At 29.0% G+C, this 13,062-nt stretch overlaps 1 protein-coding gene across 1 annotated transcript; it reads right to left on the bottom strand.

Annotated features, from left to right (window-relative positions):
- Positions 1 to 983: 983 nt before the first annotated feature.
- Positions 984 to 1,925, bottom strand: LOC136085523 (zinc finger MYM-type protein 1-like). Its single transcript, XM_065806837.1, has one exon. It carries the CDS (start codon positions 1,923 to 1,925, stop codon positions 984 to 986), a length of 942 nt encoding a protein of 313 aa, XP_065662909.1.
- Between the last annotated feature and the right edge of the window lie 11,137 nt (positions 1,926 to 13,062).

Below are 13,062 nucleotides of genomic sequence, written 5' to 3'. Positions count from 1 at the left end.
ATTTAAACAATCGTCAACAGCTAAGCCTTGATCTAATAAACTACGTGATCTTAGTTCGTTGATGTTCTCTTCAAGCAACTTAAAAAGATCAGCCTCTCCATTTATATTTGCAATCTGAATTTCTTCGAATTTGAACTGTAGTTTTAATACATATATTGGCTATCAATTGGCATTTCTGTTTATCTTCTTGAACGTATTTGACTCATTTTATGATCAATCAAAGATAGTGTGTTTAATGGTTGAAATAATTAGCATTTTTTTTGCTAATACCATGGTTATATTTTTTCGGCCATGCTTGGCCAGGATTTTTATGGCTGATATTCACTAAAAAAAATATTTTTAATGAGTTAAAAACAGTTTTGGTTGCAGACATTTGTAGATGTAGACTATGAAACTAAAACATTACACATGATTTTATACAGTGACAACTGTCAATGAAACATTTTTTTTTATATTACTATATGTTATTGATTATACAAAATTGATTATATAAATAGGTTGCTTAGATATTATTAGTAAATTAATCGCCAACTATATTTTACTTATATTATATTAAATTATGCAATATATATATATATATATATATATATATATATATATATATATATATATATATATATATATATATATATATATATATATATATATATATATATATATATTAGTATATATATATATATATTATTATATATATATATATATATATATATATATATATATATAATAATATATATATATATACTAATATATATATATATATATATATATATATATATATATATATATATATATATATATATATATATATACAGTGGCGGAACTTCAAAATTTGGGCCCCCCCCCTTCCCGCAAAAGAATGTTTTTTTTTAAAAAAGTAAAGCTTCACATATTAAATAGATATTTATTTCATATATCATATTTAAAAACAAAAAATTAAATAAAGATAAAGATAACTTCAAAACGAAACTAAAACTTAACCGAACTTAAATAGTGAAAACTTTCCTCCTTGATTTCATATTGGCAAAATCGGTAATGATGTTTTTCATTTCCATTTTTCCAGCCGCTTTTGCCTCAATAGAAACTATTGCAAGGTCGCTTAAACGTTCTTTACCAATGGTATTTCGTAAATAATTTATTATTATTTTAAGTTTCGAAAAAGAACGTTCAGTTGATGCAACAGTAACAGGTAATGTAAGAAACAATAACAATGCTGTTATCACTTGTGGAACGCTTTCAGCTATAGTTGACAATTTTACTATTAAAAGGTCAGCCAATTCACGTATAGATGATATTTTTGATATTTCATCGTGTAGCATTGACTTTACCATAACCATTTGCAGCGGAAATTCAGTTGTTATATCTTCACTATATTTTCTCTGAATGGCTTCTGCACAGCTTATGATCTCACGTTCTTTCATTACCATTAATTTATTTGGATGGATGCAGGAAAATAATTGTACCACTTCTTGCATTCCTTTAAATCTATTGTCGAGTTGGTTGATAACGACGTCCAAAATTTTTATAAAAATATTGATGCGAAAAATTTCCTCACTACTATCAAAACGATGATCTGTAGATAATTCGTCAAAATGCCTTTTCACAATTTTTCTTCTTTTTTGAAAAAATATTGCAGGAATCTGCCACGTAGTCGCTATTTCTACCGCTTCAAGTTTTGCTGAATCAAACATCTTTATATATTGTTTTAAATTTTTGCTGGCATTTTCTAGAGAACCTGAAGCTGTCGTAAGATCTAAATTTTTAGTTTGCAGCAATTTTGATGGTATATGTACCTCATTAAGGATTTTAGACAAAAGCACGCATAAAAAAACAAATTCGAAACTGCTCATATTTTTTTGTATTCGTACTGCTTCTTCGTGTTCTTCACGTTTTGTACTTGTTATTGATATCTCGGAAAGAGCTTTCATTATATCAAGAAAGCGAATTTTAACGGCGAAAAGAGAAGTATATCGTCCTGCCTATCGCGTTAGATTTAACCTTTTTAATGTTATTTGTGATTCTCCTGTATATTTGGATAGTAGATCCCACCTGTTCATGCTATTTCCGAAAAATGAATACACATCTTCTAGCATTACAATAAATGAAGCAACTTCAACACAACATTTAACCGCATCGTTAATAACATGATTTAAATTATGAGCTGCGCAATGCATATACATAGCATTGGGTTGATTTTTCTTAAAAAGGGCCTGAACCCCATTGTATATCCCACTCATGACGTTCGCACCATCATAACCTTGACCCCTGCAGTTACTTAATTTTATATGATGTTTTTCTAACAGATTTAAAATTTCTTCATGTAGTCCAGCAGCAGTGTGGTTATATGTTTCCGTGAATCCCAAGAAAACTTCTTTAATTTCAATTGATGAGGCTTCATCTTTTTCATTTTTAATAATTTTTACGTATCTAAATACTTGACTGAGCTGATCTCTTTTAGTAATATCTTGTGTTGTATCCATTATAATTGAATAAAAAGGTGAACTATTAATATCAGCAGTAAGAGTGGCTTTTAAATGCGTTGCAAGGCAATGTATGACTTCATTTTGAATTTGATGGCTTAAATATTTTATAGATCCATTTGGCATACTCAAAACTTGCTTCATAACATTATCATATTTAGCTAAAAGTTGAACTTGGGTTAAAAAATTACCATTATATTCATTGTCAAATGATTCACGATGACCACGAAAAGCCAAAGAATTTTTACAAAATGCTAATTTTTTTTTTTTTTTTTTTTTTTTTACTACAATCATTATTATATATTTCAAAAACAAATAATATTTACATGTCTCCAGTTTATATAAATGTCCACCACAAATATTTACAATATCTAAAGAGCGTTAACAATGCTGTTTAACACATGCGCGTTTGACATTTTAACTCATGCGAATTAAAATAATAAATTCGTGGTTTATAATATAATTTGATGGCTATTAACCCATGCATTTAGAAAATATACGCAAGTCCGTCGCACCACAGGGCTACTAGGGACTTGCTTGTCGTTGTCGTTGAAAATATATGTTATTTGTTGAAAATATATATCAACATATATTAGTAGTACTATGTAGTTGTAAGGAAACTCGTCGAAGACTAAGAAAAGTCTTTTCATCGAGAACCTTTAAAATACAAAATAAACTAAAAATTTAAAGAGTAAAGACACACATTAATTTTTTGAGGTCTACTGTTCAGTAATATTTTACTATGTATAGTTGCTAACAATTTTTATTTATTTATTTTTTTATATTTTATGTTTTATTTCTTTTTTATTTATTTTTATAGCTTAAATTGTTCTTTTTACATTTTATTATATTAATTGTTCTTTTATATTTAATACATATCGATAAAATTGGTTTTGTTAATTATGAGATCTTTTAGTTTTTTCTTCAGGGCAATAAGATTATCCAATTTAGTAAGTTCTATATTTTGAGGTATTGTTTTGTTGTATAAATAGGGGCCATGGTATACAATTGAAAATCTCGAAAATTTTGTTTTTTTTATGGGCAATGTAAAGTTTCCGGTTCCTCGTGTGGTATATCTGTTGGCGTTGGTTTGAAAAAGTTATTAGTAAAATGAGTTGGGACAAATCCGAGCTTATATTTGAGCATAAATAAAACATTTTGGTAGATGTTAATTTGATAGATATTTAAAGCATTCAAGTTTTTAAGTAAAGGATCGGCATGAGTGAATTTATTTTTATTATAAATCAATCTTGATGGGTGTTTTTGGTGTGTATATAGAGAACTTAATTTAGATTTATTTGTACTTCCCCAGGCAATATTAGCATATGTTAGATAACTTTGTATATAAGAAAAGTAGAGAACTTTCAGATTCTCCTGGGAAAGTATAGTTTTGACTTTGTAAAGTATGCCGATACTTTTTGATATTTTTGTATTTAATGTTTTTATACGGGGTTTCCAAGAAATCGTTTCGTCAATAATTATCCCAAGAAATTTAATAGTTTCAGTTCTTTCGATGTTTATGTTATCAATTTTTAGTAATGGTAGCATGCTTGGTATTTTGCTTTTTTGTTGGTTGGAATGAAACAAGATGTATTTTGTTTTTTCTTGATTTAAAGATAATTTATTTACTTTAAACCAAATGTTTAGACTCTCAAGGTCATCATTTGCAGATTCAAAGAGATTTTCAATTGATGCTGATGAATAAAATAAATTTGTGTCATCAGCAAACATTATTGCATCAAGTTTTTTTAGTGATTGTGGAAGATCGCTAATATAAATTAAAAATAAAAGAGGACCAAGAATGGAACCTTGGGGAACTCCGCATTTTATTTTTAGTAAATTAGAATACTTATTATCGTTCGAAATAACACATTGTTGTCTGTTGCACAGATAACTTTTAAACCAATCTAGGCTAGTATTTTTTATTCCGTATTTTTCCATTTTTTTTAGTAAGATATCATGATTAATTGTGTCAAATGCTTTGGATAGGTCTATAAAGGTTCCTAATACAAATTGCTTTTTATTAAAAGAATCACTTATGCTATTAACTAAATCTAAAATTGCATGTTCTGTTGAGTGCTGTGCTTGAAAGCCGAATTGTTTTTTATTTAAGAACTTGTTTTGAATTAGGTATTCATATAATCTATTATAGATTATTCTTTCAAGTATTTTAGAAAAGGTTGGAAGTATTGAGATTGGTCTGTAATTGTTTATTAGAAATGTTTCCCCGGTTTTAAAAATAGGTACAATTTTAGCTACTTTTAATTTATCTGGTACAGTTCCTGTTATAATTGATGATTTAAATATTTCGAAAATAGATTTGCGTATCTCCGAAAAGACATTGACGACGATATTACTGCAAATGTCATCTATACCTGGGGACTTGTTTGTTTTAAGAGAGTTTATTGCATTTTCGAGTTCATCAATTTTTAGTTCTTTAAATATTAATTCGTTGTTGACACTAGTTAGATAAGTTTCAAATGAGTTGTTTGGACAATTGACTTTTGAAGCTAGATTTGGGCCTATGTTGACAAAAAAACTATTAAATTTTTTTGAAATTGCATTATTATTGTCATACTCTTTATTATCTATGACAGTTTGAGCAGGTAAACTATTTATTTTGCAGGTTTTTATCCCAATTATTTCTTTCATGATATCCCAAGTTTTCTTAATATCACCATTTGTGTTTTTTATTTTATTTGAGTAATAGTTTTTCTTTGAATTTTTTTGAATTTTTTCAAACAAGTTTTTATACTGTTTGTAAACATTTAGGTTTGCCTCATTTCTATTTTTTAAGTATTTAATATAAAGTTTTTTTTTTTTTTTTTGAGGATTTTTTAATACCTTTGGTGATCCATGGACATTTTAAATGTTTTTCTTTTATTAATTTTACTTTAATTGGGAAGTGCATATTATAGCTTTTTAGGAAAATTTTTTCGAAGTTATTATAAGCAGAGTTAGTGTGCCCAAGATTGCATTCATGGTATACCTTATCCCACTCTTCTGCCGACAGTGAGTCTTTAAATTGTTGAATAGCAAATTTGTTGATTTTTCTTTTATAAGTTTTAATTTTACAACTATTATTAGATTTTATATCTTGCGTCAAGGAGAAGAAAATAGGAAAATGATCAGATATATCTGCCTTTAATATTCCTGCCTTTAGAGAAGTATCAAACAATGAATTAGTTAATATATTGTCTATTGCAGTGATTGAAGTTGGAGTTACTCGAGTTGGCTTGTTAATAATTGGGAAGATGTCATGTTGAAGCATTTCGTCAAAAAAAAGTTTAGTATTGGCATGTTTATCATATTGTAAACAATCTATGTTTATGTCTCCAATACAGAATATTTTTTTTTTGCTCATTGTTGTTTTTTATAAAAATTTGTTTTAAATGATTGGAAAATTTAAATAAATCACCTTCAGGTGGCCGGTAACATGTGGAGACCAGTATGTTTTTTGATTTGTTGCTAGTTATTTCAATTGTAAAAACCTCACTATCGGCATCTGAGATCGAAAGGTCATCTCTAATTTTGGTAACTTGATCATTCCTAATATAAGTTATAATTCCACCTCCCCTTTTGTTAGTTTTTCTTTCAGATGATAATAATTTGTAGTTAGGAATTTCTAAACTTGAATTTGTTCTGCATGATTCGTCAGAACACCACGTTTCTGTTAGGCAAATCATACTGAATAGATAATCACATTCGATAAGAAAATGTTTTAGCTTGTCCATGTTGCTATTTATACTTCTTATGTTAATGTGTATTACAGTAAAATTACTCTTTAACGTTTTTAGTTCACTTTTAAAAGTTTTTATTTCAAAAAAGGACGAACTAAAATTGTTTTCGTTAAAAAAATGCAAATCAGCGTCAGAAATATCATTAAGTAAAACATTTGCTGAATTGAAAACATTAAAGTGTAATTTTTCAAAATCTATTGTTAAGTTAGTCATTAATTAAAATCGTTAAAATAGCGCTTCGCTTAATAAAACTTCGCGCGTTTACTTTCTAAAATCTCCAATAAATTTTATCAAATTTAATAACTGCAAATTTACCTTCGTTTCGTAATCGTTTAACTTCTTCCCAAAGCTTCTTTCTTTCTAACATCGTTTCTTTTGCAAAATCTTCATTAATATAAATACCGGTTCCTTTAAGTTTATTTACTGAGCTTAATATTTTATTTTTATCATGATAATTCAAAAGCTTTAAAACGATTGATCTTGGTGTTTTATTATCTTTAACTGCACCGACTCGGTGCGCTCGTTCCACAACTACTTCACTTAATATATTTAGCTTTGTTTTAAAGATGTCTTTTACAGCCTTCTCACAATCACTCCAGTTTTCTTCAGGGTTTTCTTTTATGCCATCGATACGTAAGTTATTACGTCTCGAGCGATTCTTTAAGACAATAGATTTTTTTTTTAACATCAAAATTTCATTATCATATTTTGTTTTTATATGAATAAGTTCATCCTTAGCTTTTTCTTCTTGGAAATTTAAGCTGACTTTTATTTCGTCAACTTCATTTTCAACTCTTCTGATATTTAACTTGTTATTGTTTATTTCAGCGTCCATTTTGTCTAACCTTGCTGTTATTATTTTGAAATTCGAACTTATTATTGTAGTGAAGTTTTTTTCATGATCTTTGAGTAATCTCTCCGTTTCTGCTAGTATACTTCTTTTTTGTTCTTCTAGTTTGCTTGTGATAATTTTTTCTATATTTTTAATATTTATTTCCATTTTTATTGTAAATAAAGTTATGCTCAAAAAAAGAATACGTCTTACTCGTCTTGTGCCGCAAACGCAAAAAAAGAATGTTATATTTACTATCTGCTCTAAGACTTGCACCCAAAAATTTGATTGGTATCGTATTTGTTCTTCTATATTTTTATCAATTGTTTCATTATGTCGCCATTTTTCATAAATGCAACAAGCAAATATATATTGTTGACTATTTTCGTGAAAATTAATTTTTTTAGAAAGACCACGTTAATCTCTGACACCATGCTCACGCCAGTTATCCTTTGCTTTTCGTTCTTCTGAGAAAAGCCAACAAGGCTCGCAATAAACGGCATCAAGTTTTGGGGAATAGCAAAGCCACATTCTTTCTATAGATCCATATTTTGTGGTAGTTTTAAAATATTCCTTGGAAAACCTACGGTTTTCTTGCAAGGGGTCGCGTATAAAAGGACCTTTTGGCCGACACGATTCCGATAATACAATTATTTTCTTAATATCTTTTGTTAGTATTTTACCATGAAAATTTGCAATGTCAGTAGAAAATAATTCACTTGATTTTTCTAAATTAATTTGTTCAATGGCGTCATTCGTATCAGAGTTTGAATCTTCCTTGTCTTCATTTCGGTGGTTTCTCGGAGACCTATTCAAATATAAACAAATATATATAATTACAAGCTGACTGGGGCAAGTAGAAGTCAAAATGACTTATCATCAAGCCCCTTATTCACATCTTCTTCGCTCACATTTTTATTACCAGTAGCAATGTTTTCTTCGATATCATCATGTTCTACTGACTGATTTATACATACCACTTCTGCAGAGTTTTGACTTTCCACTTCCGTTTCCGCTCGCTTTTCGATTGGTTTCAAAAACGTTGTTAGCTTCGGCAATTTAGCTAAAGTAGCTTTCGTTTCTTTTAACTTTCTTCTTTTTGCTGCACCGCTTGTACTACTTAATTTCTTTTCCATTATTATGAGTCAAAATCTAATTATTACAAATTTATAAATTCAGTACCTGTTGTAAAATTTTTAATTATTACAAATTTATTAATTACCTTTTATTAAATATATCAGTGAAGTAATAAACTCTCGTGCAACAATACTTTATTATTCGTAACACGATTAAATAAATTGGAGACTAGTAATTCAGATAAAATAAGAAATGAAAAGTTAACTAAATACAACGGAAGGTTTAATATAAAATTGAAAATGAGAACATACATTTAAAAGTTAATTTGTATATGCAACAAGGATTATAGAATCATTATCCTTGATATGCAACGACATAACAAATAATATTGTTTATATTTTTAAAATATTGAATATGCAAAAAGAACTTATAAATTGAAGAACTTCTTACAGTTTAAAAAAAATTTATACGCAACAAATTATTACTTTTACCGAATTCAGTCTAATTGTCTAATTCATACGCAAACACAACATAACGGTATAAAAATTAACGATACAATAACATCTGGCAGTTCGCAGCTGATAATCGTACTTTATTTCTCAATTGCGTATGCAATTTTAAAAAGGTTACAACTTTTCTTTTAAATGTAAACTACGCAGTCCAATACAAAAATAAATTTTTGAACAATATATTTTAATACAATGAATGACATTTTTTTTATCCAAGTTTTATATTTTTGGGCCCACTATACCTGCGGAAAAGAGTTTTATAGTATGAATATTATTGAGAGTATAATTTTTTTTATATGATACCCCCTATAGCTCGTAGGGCCCCCCCCCCCCCGCAACGCAGGGTCCTGCGTCCAGTAGTTCCGCCACTGTATATATATATATATATATATATATATATATATATATATATATATATATATATATATATATATATATATATATATATATATATATATATATATATATATATATATATATATATATATATATATAGGTTGACTTTTCCATTTGTAGAATAAATAATAATATAACAATGAAGTACCATTATATATACAATGGCATTAGATCAAATAATGTCTATACAAGATCCAGCAATTTATGATCAATTAGTTGTCAAGTTAGACTTAAATGATTCTTAAATTATAAGAAACAAATTTATTGCATTCCTAAATAACTTGAAGTCCCATTGGAATGATGTTAACCGCAAAGCTGAAGCATTTGAGAAAAAATATACAAAATGGTTGGATTCTGACTTTGTACCTTTTGCATATGTTCCACCTGCTACTCCAACAATTGTTATTACTCTTCTTGGTAGGCCTACTTTAAATTTTGATAAGTCCTCTTTGAGATCTTAGTTTAGAAAAGTTGCTGATATGGATAAATACTCAGCTAACCAACTATTATTTGCAACTAAAGTTAAATTTGGAAAAAATAATGAGCCTAAAAATGCCAAACTAGCAAAAAATTGTTAGTGGATATTATATCCCCATCTTCTATGTCTACTGATGAAGCTTTGGCCCTTATTTTAGATTGTAATTTGACAAAGGCATCTTATCAACTTATGAAAAACAAAGTTGATGAAAAGGAATGCAATCTCTACCCAACATATAATAATGTTAAAGTGGCAAAAGATCAATGCTGTTGCATATATTGTCAGATAAATCCTAAAGCTATAATATAATTTATAAAAATCTTTCTAAGTACACTATAATTCAAATCAGAACACTCATTCCCACAAAAATACATTCAAAAAGATTATTATCAACATACCATTAGGGGTCGTCCATAAAGTACGTACGCCAAAAATTTTGAAATTTGACCCCCCCCCCTCCCCCCTGTTCCCATGCGTACTTTTATGTCCCCACCCCCCCTTAAAAGTACGTACGTTTCTCAAATACCCCCCCCTCAAATATCCCCCCCCCCCATCCCTCCTGGTTTTTTTTTCTTAATTAAAAAGTTTAATTTAAAAAAATAAAGACGGAGGGTACCTTAGATACTTTATACTACCCCAAAGCTTTTTGCTTACGCATTTTAAAAACGTCTTTAAGTATAAATGCAAATAATAATTTAAATTAATTTAAAATTTATAAATGCAAGTGTGTATTTGGGCGAAAGGTTTATGCGGCGGCAATAGTCGACGCAGATCCAGGTTCGATTCTCGGTGAAATCTAGGAAAACTTTTTTTGTTTTTTTAACGAATCAAATGTAAATAAACTATACTTAAGGTGGACGTTTTTTTCAGGCACCCCTCTTTAGTAAGTAAAAAACGAGTCTAAGGTGAGATCAGTAATATTGAAAACAAAGGGTAAAACCCAGTGGGAGGGAGCAACAGCAAATTTTGTGCCCTTTTGCTATTTTAAGAAACTTTTTATTTTAGCAAAACCTAGCGGTCTTTGAAACGCCATTGACACGTTTTTTTTGGGGTGACTCCGTCCCATCAACCACGGCCCTCAGGTCTTACTCAGGGCCAGTATATAAGGGCGGGCATGTGTGCATGGGCCCCCTCAGGATTTTTTGATGTTTTGATTTTTGATGATAGAACACTTTCACACAACGTGCAAACTTAAGTTTGTTAATATGCCAAATGAGGTGGCCTTGCAAAAAATTTGGATGGCGGAGGCCATCCAAATTTTTTTCCAAATCTAAAAGTTATAACCATGCAAAATTTACACCCCTCTCATTTTGGGGGTCGGGAGGGTAAGCGTTTTAAGGCTTTTTGTTCACAGGCCTCCGCCATCCCAATATTTTGCAAGGCCTCCTCATTTGGCATAGGTATAAACAAACTTAAGTTATGAGTTTGCACGATGTGTGAAAGTGTCCTATCTGGAACATCAAAAAATTCTGAGGGCGCCCATATAATGTGTGTGCATAGAGGAAAACTATACCCTCTACTTCATATACCATACATCTTTTTATGTTGGCAAACTAGAATCTTTAGTCAGAATGTAACTTTTCTATTGATTAGCTGGTTAATTGTGATAAATTAGAAAATCGAAGTACGTACTTTTAAATTAAACCCTCCCCCCCCCCCCTCCCATACGCTTTCGTACGCTTTTTGAAGACCTCCCTCCTCCCCCCTATGAGCGTACGTACTTTATGGACGACCCCTTATGAAGAAAAACACGAGGATTAAAGTTTTTCTAAAAGTAATAAATGTATATATTCAAGATGTTCTTAAAAATTATGGCTTACTTAGTTCCGTGGTTTAACGTGAAGCAATTACTAAATCCAGTGTCGACGATCCGGTGTTTAAAGACGGAAAAACTCTGAAGTGCTTATTGTTATATAAAACCAATTCCTAATATAAAACGTCGGTTTTAGCGTTCTAATTTTTCGAATAATCGATTAATTAATCAAATTTAAAAAAAAACGATTAATCGATAACAGCCCTACTCAGCACAGTGCTGCTCTCTATGTGGTGTTAGTCCTAAAGAAATGAATGATTATGACAAGGTATATAGAAAATATTTTGTGCACAGCTTAACCCTTATGTGTATATATACATATGAATATATATATGCATATATATATATATATATATATATATATATATATATATATATATATATATATATATATATATATATATATATATATATATATATGTAGAAAATCACTTAACAAAAGTTTTTCATTTAACACTGTGTTTCATCAATAAAGACTCATCAGAAATGATGCATTTCTGATGAGTCTTTATTGATGAAACTCTTTAAAAAAAAAAATTTTTGTAAAGCGATTTTCTTTAAATTTAATTTATTATTGCTCTCTTCATTTAAGAACCTTGAGCACTCTATTTTGTAGAATACATTTTAAAATTTGTGTGTGTATATATATATATATATATATATATATATATATATATATATATATATATATATATATATATATATATATATATATATCAATACACACACCTTTTTATATTTCATTTGATTTTATATTTATATTTGATTAGTTTAAAATGCAGTTTTTATTTATTACAGGTGTTACTTAAGTTGCACACTCAAAATGGGTTACAATATGGGATTTCGATTCTATATGCATGGATACGATCATTTGAATGCTTAATCCACATTGCTTATAAATTGCTAATCAAGAAATGGTCTTCAAGATTACCAGCTGACAAGCATCAAATTGAAGTGCAAAAGAAATAAATTCAACTTGCTTTTCAAGAGAAAATGGGACTGATTGTAGATAGGCCTAAGGCTAGCGGCTCAGGAACATCTAATAATGACAACACCTCCACAAGAGCCTTTTAGAATGAACAATTATTTTCTGAAATAACAGGACTTAATTTTGAACTTATAAAAATGCTCCGTGTTGTTCGGACTTGTATAATTCATAAAATATTAATTCAAGCTCCCAGTGTTGTATATTACATGACCTTTCCAATTGGGCTCTTAAGTGAAGAAACTATGGAGGCCCGGAGTAAAGATTTTAAAAAGTATCGTGAGCATTTTATACGCAAATGTGACCGTACCAAATGTAATGAAGATTCATTTAAGCGATTATTTTGTTCTAGTCAACCAGTCATTTTTTCACTAAGAACAATAGTTAGTACTAAGAAGAAGGTTTTGCTAGAAGGTGTTCTGCAATTGTTAAAAAACAGTTTCATATGGATATTTACATGACAAATTTTGTTTTCTTGTTTTGATTTTAATTAAAATTCCAATTTATGCATTGCAAATTAAAATTGTCAGTATTCTATAATTAAATAAATTAAAAAGTTCCCACATACATTTATTTGGAACACCAGAGCATTAAAAATCCAATTGTTTTAATAATTTGCAGTAAATAAATCAAGAATTTGTATAAAATTGACTGTCACTATAAAAAGCTTGTTGCTATGCATAATAAGGTATCCATAGCAACCTCTTATTAGTGCTCTTACCAAATTTAGTATATATGACATAAGTAGGTTGATG

Source organism: Hydra vulgaris, chromosome 09 (assembly GCF_038396675.1).
Source record: "Hydra vulgaris chromosome 09, alternate assembly HydraT2T_AEP".
NCBI classification, from domain to species: domain Eukaryota; kingdom Metazoa; phylum Cnidaria; class Hydrozoa; order Anthoathecata; family Hydridae; genus Hydra; species Hydra vulgaris.
Note: the sequence above shows the minus strand (reverse complement) of the source record. Positions and strands in the feature narration are given on the sequence as shown.